The 9,325-nt window shown below is 47.7% G+C and overlaps 1 protein-coding gene across 1 annotated transcript; it reads right to left on the bottom strand.

Moving 5' to 3' along the window:
• Nucleotides 1–62: 62 nt before the first annotated feature.
• On the bottom strand, nucleotides 63–7,661 carry COX6B1 (cytochrome c oxidase subunit 6B1). Its single transcript, XM_001492385.7, has 4 exons — nucleotides 7,522–7,661; nucleotides 6,003–6,119; nucleotides 4,735–4,835; nucleotides 63–251 (listed from the first exon to the last, which is right to left on the bottom strand). The coding sequence occupies exons 2-4, from the start codon at nucleotides 6,106–6,108 to the stop codon at nucleotides 198–200; spliced, it is 261 nt and encodes an 86-aa protein (XP_001492435.1). The 5' UTR covers nucleotides 6,109–6,119; nucleotides 7,522–7,661; the 3' UTR covers nucleotides 63–197.
• Nucleotides 7,662–9,325: the final 1,664 nt, after the last annotated feature.

Genomic DNA, 9,325 nt, shown 5'->3' with positions numbered 1-9,325 from the left:
AAGGTACTAATTCCACCCCAGCCTCTTGCCCGATCATATACATATTTTACACATACACAGTCTTACACTTTTCCAACGAGTATTTATTATTAAGCCATGATTCAGGATCCTAGGGTGGGGATCACCATGTCCCCGGGTCCCCCTTCACCACCCTGGGAGAAGCAAAGAGGACAGAAGAGAAGTGGAGTGGAGCCCGTTCAGATCTTCCCAGGAAATGTGCCTTCCGCCCGGCGGTCGTCCCAGGCTGACACCTGTGGAAAGACAGCAGTGTCACTCCTTTCCGCGGGGAAACCAGGTGAGTGGATATCTTTGTCTTCCTCACCTTGTCCACCTGTTCTGCCAGTCAACAGTAACCCTGTACCTGCAATGTGCCAGGACCAGAACTTTTTCAGGAGCCGGGAACCAGCAACGACCCAGAAAGACAAGACTCACTGTCCTGAATGAGCTGACATGGGTTGACCCATTGCGGGGGTGCGGCAAAGGGGGAGGAGTAACAGGCAGAAAAACCCCAGCCTCACTGCAGGGCTGTCCGCGGGGAGAGGTGTGACTGTATCGAGCTTTGAGAGTGTGGCTGTGCCCCACTCCAGGAACCCCCCAGTCAACACCCAGTGATATCTGTCAGAAGTGAGGAAAGAAGGAACACAGGAAGCTGTGGAAAAAACGAGGCTGATCCATGCTCCAGCACGGTTGGATCTCCAAGACATATAGTCAAGTGCAAACAGGGGCCAAACAGAATACAGAGTGGGATCCTACTGCTGATCACGGAGGTATGCGTACATACAAAAAGGATGGAAAGGCCCACAGCAAACTGTTAACACTCCCCAGAAGTAACACTCTGCAACTTGTGGACCTTCCTAGGGGCAGCCAGTGTTTGTGTTTTTACACACACACACTCACACTTACATGCTCTGTATTAGAGGCAGTGGGTAAAAGCATGGATAAGGAAGACTGAATCTGAATTCCTGCCCTACCACTTCCCAGCTGTGTGACCTCGGGCAAATTACTCAACCTTTCAAGGCCTCAGTTTCCAATTCTGTAAAATGAGGATACCGATCATAGTACCTACCTCATCCCGTCTTTCAGCTTGTTTGCCCTTATATGATATAAGGTGCTTACAAAGTAGGTGGCCCACAGTAAGTGTCATGTACGTGTCTATTTTATTTACATACACATACACCACATCACAAATACTCTGTACTTTAAAAAATATATATACAAACTGGGCCATCCTATAGATTGTTCTGCAACTCGCTGTTTCCACAAGTCTCAGAGCTCTTTCTGTATTCTGTCACATAGATCAAGACAAATACACCAATATTTACCTAACTTGGGCTGTCTCTGAATGTTCCAAATTATCAACAGCTCTGCAAAGGACATCCTCATACATGAAGATTTTTGTAGGATGTCTAGATGTGGAATTGCCACATTTGGAGTATGATTTTTTTCATTTTGAAAGACCCTGCCAAATTGATCTCAAAAGTGACTGGACCAATTTACAGAACCACCAACACTTAGCACTATCGACCTTTATAACTCTTGCGCCAGACTGCAAGCGAAAACAAGCATCTCTCTGTTGTTTTAAGCTGCGTTTCCCTGATGACTTGAGCGGCGATGAACATCTTTTCATGTCCGGGGTTCATCTGGATTCCCTTATACCAGACTTGTGCTGTCTACAGCCCACGGTTCTCTATGTGTGACTTTCTCAGTCACTGGGTTTACCTCCCTCTCCCGCTCTCTCTTTTTAAATTAGGGAACCAGCTGGCCTGGTCCTTTGGCAAATTACTCTTTGCCCAGTAATCCCACTTCATGGAAAGGAAACTAAGGAAACCACTCCAATAGAGGGGAAAACATTTTCTGCAAGGAATTGGACATGGAAGTATCACTTAAAATACGGAAAAAAGACAGTCCAGCTAAAGGGGGAGTATTTTTAACTGTTAAAGATGACGGCTACACAATAATTGAGCAGCCTGTACCGACATGAAAGTAGGTATACAATGCATGTTAAGTAAAAAAAGCGAAGTCAAAACAGTATCTAGTGTATGATCCATATCTGTATTTTATTTTATTTGTTTCAAAGACTGGCACCTGTGCTAACCTGTTGCCAACCTTTTTCTTCCCTTCTTCTCCCCAAAACCCCCCAGTACACAGTTGTATGTTCTAGGTGTGAGTGCCTCTGGTTGTGCTATGTGGGACGCCGCCTCAGCATGACCTGAGGAGCGGTGCCACATCCGCGACCAGGATCTGAACTGGCGAAACCCTGGGCCGCCAAAGCAGAGCGATCGAACTTAACCACTTGGCCATGGCGCAGGCCCCATATCTGTATTTTCAAAGTATATAAACACACTCCTACACATACAGTAGCACACAGAGAAGGAAGGGGAGGACTTACAACAAATGACTACGGAAAGTTAACTTCAGGGCTCAGAAGGGGAGGCCTAGGGAGTTTTCACTTTCTACACTATATAAATCTCTCCTTCTGAAGAGTCTACAAAAAGCCAATGCTATTTTCCAATGGAGAAACTAAAGATTTTTTAAACCAGAAAATAAAGGATGATTGGAAAATATGTTTTAAATGTTCATATACAAAAAGTGCTTGACTGTCACCCCCACTCCTCCCAAAATACACGTTAGGATTAGAGACTAATCAAAAAAAGATACACAGGAAACATCTGGAAGATGCTACAATATTACCTGCAAGGTCAGGAGGATGAGGAACCTTTTTTTGCCCCTTCCTCTATTTTTTTTAAGTTTCTGTGAAGTGACTATACGGCTTATAAAAAACAAAAAGATGGGCACGGATGTTAGCTCAGGGCCTGTCTTCCTCAGCAAAAAGAGGAGGATTGGCAGCAGATGTTAGCTCAGGGCTAATCTTCCACACACACATAAAAAAAAGCAGAAAAACCCCAAAAAGAAACAACAGCAATAACAAAACACTTATTTTTACTTCACCAAGTTTCTGGAATAAAGGAGCCAGGGCTGCTGTGTATAAAGGGGTCTGCACATTTATATCCAGCCCTCACGGGGCAGACACAGCCGGGACCTGAGGAAAGGAACCACACAACCCAATGCTCCCAGTTAAGGGCAGGTCCACGTCATGGGGACTGGGGTGGGCAGCGACACTGGGACCCTATCCAGCACGCGCCCAATGCAGGCCCCAAGTCTGGAGGGGGGATGTTATGGGATCAGAACATCATGCTACCCAAGATCACCCAGGGACAAGGAGAAATTTGGGAGGGCACGGGGTCGTCAAAGACACTTGAGACAGTGTGGCCAGAGAGGTGGGAGGAAAACCAAGTGAGCTGAGGAAGAGGGCCATAAAGGCAATCTGTTCTCGAGAAACGAGCCCCAAAGATGCTTAAAATACTGAAAGATTAGAACATAATCTCCATCAAAAGGGGACCAGTTAAATAAAACATCTGTAAGTCATTGAAACAAATTTGGCAGATCTATATGCACTGTCATAAAAAGGCTCCAAGACACACCAGTAAGTCAAAGCAAGTCACAGGACAGGAGAGAGCATGAACCATCCCTACACAGAAAGGGCCACAGGCTGACGTATGCTAAGTTCACAGAAAAGGGACCAGCTGACAGCAGTCACTGCAGGGGAGGGCACTGTGCAGCGCAGGAGGCCTTCTACTTTTTATCTTACTGCACGGCTCACATTCACTTTGTTTTTTTAAATGAACACTATTACTTTTACAACAGTATCATATTTTAATTCTAGGACACATGGTTTTTCATTTTAGCATCTCTGAAATTAGCAGGTTTGTTACACTCATTTCCAGCATTTTAAAAAAAAAAAGATTCAAACATCTCTCTAGGGGCTGGCCTGGTGGCTAGTGGTTAAGTTCACACATTCCGCTTTGGTGGCCCAGGGTTCACCGGTTTGGATCCCGGGTGTGAACCTACACACTGCTTGTCAAGCCATGCTGTGGCAGGCATCCCACACATAAAGTAGAGGAAGATGGGCACAGATGTTAGCTCAGGGCCAGTCTTCCTCAGCAACAAGAGGAGGATTGGTCACAGATGTTAGCTCAAAGCTAATCTTCCTCAAAAAAAAAAAAAAAAGAAGAAAAAGAAAAAGATTCAAACATCTCTCACTGTTTCCTGGAGTCAATGGGGTCTTTGATGTGATGGAATAGAATATCGTTAAACATCAATTCAGGTCAAGGGAAAAAGGGCTGCCTTACTGTGTCTGTATGTTTTAGAGATGCATACTGAAGGAGGTAGGGATGAGGTGACCCTTTTTGGGATTTGCTTCAGAATACTTTAGCAAAGAAAAGAGAAAGAAAAGGCATGGATGAAGGAAATGTGGAAAAATCTTGAAATTATTCAGTTTGGGTAACAGGTAAACTTGGAGTCACTGAATTACTCTACTTTTATGTATATTTGAAAATGTTCATAATAAAAAAAGGACAGGATCACACAAGATGGTGAGCTCCACAGGGACAGGAAGCTGGCATTGAGTATATCTGTAGAGTGCACGAGGGAGATGGACCTGGCGAGGAGATGGCCCTGGTCACCTGGGCTGAGAACGGTGACTGGTCGAGAATATGGGTGAAAGGAGGAAAGGGAAGGAAAGGGGGGCAATTCCAGGAAAAGGAAAAGGCCACATCCCACGGACAGTGTGATGCCCTGTCCTCCTCTGCCCTCGCGGATGAGCTCCCACCCAGTCACCCCGCTCTGCTAAGACCCCACCCCAGCGCCCCAAGGGCCCCAGTAGGAGGCACGTACCCAGGATAGGGGGCACAGGGACTTGTACACACGCCGGTACCATTCGCACACGGAGACATCACCCCCTTTAGCAGTCATTGCCTTCTCACAGCGGTGGAAGTCTGTGAAGAAAGGGGTCAGGGTCAGCCCAGACTAAGGACTGGAAACACATTTTTGATCAAAACTCAGAGAAATGCTTCTTACTTCAAAACCAGTTATATACACGCACACGCACGCACAAAGTAAGTTTCACAAGGACTGCATACAAGAGTACTAAAAAGGGCTAGACACACCTCACCAAGCTGATTTTGCAACCCCTAGAGAACTACTGTTCAACTGGAAAATTCTGGCGTTGGGAATGATGGGACAAACATGACGGGCATGTGTGGGGATTATGGGGTCCAGAACCAGGGCAACGGAAGAAGGGGGTCTTCATGTCAAGATACTGACATCCTAGAGAGGAACACAGAAGGGGGATCATCTGGTTTTTAAAAGTAGGCAATTAACTAAAAAGGAAAATTACTCCAGGTATTCCACTCCTGGGCACATTCCCTAGAGAGAAAAGTACTCACATGGACATCAAATTACATTTGTAAGAACGTTTACAGTAGCGGCATTCCTAAGAGCCCCAAAGTGGAAATCACGCAAGTGTCCACAGATAAACTGTGGGAAACTGCACAGCAAGGAAAATGAGCACACTCCGTTCCCCGGCATGGACAAATGCTCAAAACCGTCGAACAAAGAAACCCAAACACAAGAGAATATGCACAGTGGTTATAAAGCTCACAAAGGGGCAAACCTAAAAGCAGTGATAAAAGCAAAATGTGACCACCCTAAGTTGGTGGGGTCACATCTCTAGCGGGGAAAGTTGGGAGTTGTGTTCAAGAAAGAGCAGGCAGTGGGCAGGGGAGCTCAGAGTGCCGGCAGCATCTAGTTTTCTATCCAGGTTAGTTACACAGGGCAATCACTTTAGAATTATTCATTTAGCTGCACATTACGTTTTATTTCCTTCTTGTATGTATGTTACATCACACACACACACAAACACAAATAAATCTTTTAAAAAAAAATCACTATAGAAGTCAGTTTGTGACCCTAGCCAAGATCTTGAACACAGCTGGTGATGAGGGGCATGGGCCCTGCACGGTAGGATGTCCAGAATAAAAGAGAAGAGGCCTCGGATGCACAGGTCCTCTGCGAGGAGGCAAGAGGTGAGTGACTTGAGGTGTGGGACCAGGGGAAGGTCTGAGGGCCCCCCGCCCCCGCCCCGCTGCCCATGTCCTGCTTACCCAGATAGTTCTGCCAGCAGTTCCTGGTCTGGTTCTGGTTGGGGAAGCGGCTGTCAAAAGGGGCAGTCTGGTAGTTCTTGATTTTGCTCTTAATGTCTTCTGCCATGGTGCTGACTCCTAGAGGCAAAGGGAGTGGATATTAAGTGTGGAAGTCACAGCAGGGTTGGCAGTAAAATCAGGCCTTATTTGTCCCCAAATAACATTAGCTAACATTCATGGAGTGCTTACGACAGGCCAGGCACTGCGGTACACACTTTACTCCTATAGTCACTTTAAAAGGTAGGAACTCTCTCTGATTCACAGACAAGGGACAGGGTTTCTAAGTGACTTCCCAAGGTCATATAGCATACGAGTGGGGGCGCCACACTCAATCAGAGACATATCTACACTTTGGAGGTTCTTAATCTCTTTGTGCCATGAACGTCTCAGGGGTCTAATGAACCCCTTCTCAGAACGTGTTTAAGTGCATTAAAAAAGTGCATAGGATCGCAAAGAAAACCAGTTACATGTAGCTGAGGATTAACTACCACAATTATGAAGTAACCATCAATGACAATGATACTTTGCGGCATCTGCAACCATAACGTGATAGAAGATGACCTGTGATTTTGGGTGCTGACAAAGTCACAGATGATGCTAATACTACTCAGGTTACTGCCTCCATTCCTAACGGAAGGAAATGCTACATTTCAATTAGAGACTAGTAAAAACACAGATGTAACTTTCCCCCCATTCAGGTACTAGCACCCCTTGAATTTCACCGATTCTGTGGACCCGGGGTTAAAAATCTCTACGATAATCCCTCTTATGAGGCGACACAGTTTTTGCCAGGGAATCTGACAGAATCTGCCTCTACTCCAGAGAATTTGAGGAGTCGCGGGGTTACAGAGGTGAGCAGGCCAGTGTTAAATTTAAGAGATCCAAAGTAGTGATGGAGCCCCAGGGAAGAGTCTTTCGGACGGCGGGGGCCGTGGGGAGGCGGGGCACAGAGCTCCAGCCGCAGGGACACAGGCGCGGTCGGGAGTGGTTCCGGGCGAGATCTCGACCCGCTATCCCGGAGTGAGGGCGGATCGCGGATGACGCTGCGGCCCCTCCAACGTCCCAGGAGGAGGAGGGCCTGAGTCCATGGAGCTGGGCAGGGCCCAGGCAGGCCGCGGGGGCCACACCTGCGGCCCGGTGATGATGAGCACCGAGCCCAAACCCTGGTCGCTGGCTAAGTAGCTTAGTACCTCTGAGTCGCAGATGCCTCACTGTCAGAAAGGGCTAATCACAGGCAGGCCCTACCTCACAGGGCTGGAAGGAGGATTAGATGAATTAATATAGGTCGCCTGGGATGCTAACTGGCATTCGGGAAGAACTAAATGATCGTCGGCTACGACTACTAACAGAACAGGACCCCAGGGCCCGGGGAGGCCGGACGCCGCGGGCCGGAAACCCCACCTCGTTCTCGAGGAAGCTAGGGTCCGGCTGCTCTGTCCCCCGGGATGGGGCCCCGGGTGCCCGAGCCCTCGACACTCACCTAAAGACGCCCCTGAAGCTGCTTGCAGCTCAATGTGACCCTCAGCAAAGACGCCAGCGTCGGACCGGAAGCGGAATTCGGACCGGCCGGAAGCGGGGCGAGCCGGAGTGCAGGGGAGTCTTACGTGCGGCTAGAGCGCCCACAGGGAGGCGGGCCCCGAAGCCACTTAGGCCACGCCCATCCGTGCGAACTACGGGCTCCTATTGGGCAGGATGCCTGTTCATCATCACTCCTGGCCCAATCGTGAGTTTAAGTGGCACTTTGAAGGGCTCCGACCTAGGGCTTGACTTGAGACGCAGCCGGGTTATAGATTCTCGTCGCTTACCTGTCTTTACCTGGAGACAGGAGTTCTGGGTCCTGGGGCTGGCTGGAGAGTGGGCCTGGGGAAAATAGCCAAGCGGAAGTGTTCTGTTCATGCAGAACCTATTTATTGAACGCTTACTCTGTGCCAGGTACTTCTGTTCGGGTTGGGGATGCATCTCTGAACCAAACACAAAAATCGCTACCCTCATTATGATTATTACGGGGTCAATTCTTAGGGAACTGAAAATGAACCAGTCTTTCTCTCAGGATCATTTGTCCCGTTATGAGGAGTGCCAGACTCCACTTCCTGCTCATTACCATTTTTCCTTAAACCTCAGAAGACACAAATAAGCAAAGATTTGAGTGGCTGAGGGCTCAGAAATGAAAGTCCTTCATCACAGAGAGAAGGGGTTAAGAGTTAGCTTGAGCCTGTTAAGGGCCTGGCTGAAATTGGTCCATCTCGGAAAATGGCAACTCTATTCTTCTGGTCACAGAGTTGTCCTTGACTCCTGTCTTTCTCTTACATCCCATAGCTGATCTATCAAGAAATCCTGTTGGTTCTGCCTTAAAATATATATCCAGAATCTTCTGCCACATCTGATTCAAGCCACTAGCACCTCCAGCCTGGACTGAGGAGCCCACTCCCTGGCCTCCTAGCTTCCTTGCTGCCCTCCACAATCAGTCCACTCAGCCAGAGGGACCCTGTTAACACCTCAGTCAGATTGTTTGCCTTCCTTGGCCTAGAACCCTCCCCTGGTTTCTGGGCTGACTCTTTTAGTCTAAAGTCAAAGTACTTACAAATGACCTACACAGTTTGGCCCCTTCATACCCTCATCTCTTACCCCTCTTCTTACTCCCACTGCTCCAGCCACACTGGCTTCCTCACAGTTCCTTAAACATGCAGGCTGACTGCCCCCTCAGGGCCTTTGCACTTGCTGTCTGCTTGACCTGGAATGCTCTTCTTGCCACTGCCTCCCTCCCTCACCTCCTTCAGGTCTTTGCTCAGATATCATCTTCTTGGTGAGTCCTTCTCAGGCCAAATATTTAAAATTGCCATCTTGTCAGTCTCTATCTCCTTTCCCTAGTTTACTTTTCCGTAGCACTTATTTCTCATATACTATATCCTTCCTTTTATTGTATTTCCTTCTTTTTGTCTCCCTCGATAAAATAGAAGATCGTAAAGGAGGAATTTTTGTCTGTCTTATTTGCCATTGGATGTCCAGCACCTAGAACTGTGCCCAGAACATAGGAGATGCACTATAAATATTTGTTGAATGAGTGAATTTCTTGTGTGAATAAAAGGCCTTCTGAGGACTGGAAGAGGGAGCTGTGGAGGAGACCTTTCATTCCTCCTCTCTGTCTGGCCTTCACAGCTTCCCACATACTATGTTGGGTGCAGTGTTCAGGCTTAACCAGGTCAGGGGCCTCTCACACATTCCATGTTTGTTAGTATTGCAATTGTTTGTGGAACTGCCTGTTTCTATGCCTGCAGTCGACCCCC

This window comes from Equus caballus, chromosome 10, assembly GCF_041296265.1.
Source record: "Equus caballus isolate H_3958 breed thoroughbred chromosome 10, TB-T2T, whole genome shotgun sequence".
NCBI classification, from domain to species: Eukaryota; Metazoa; Chordata; class Mammalia; order Perissodactyla; family Equidae; genus Equus; species Equus caballus.
Note: the sequence above shows the minus strand (reverse complement) of the source record. Positions and strands in the feature narration are given on the sequence as shown.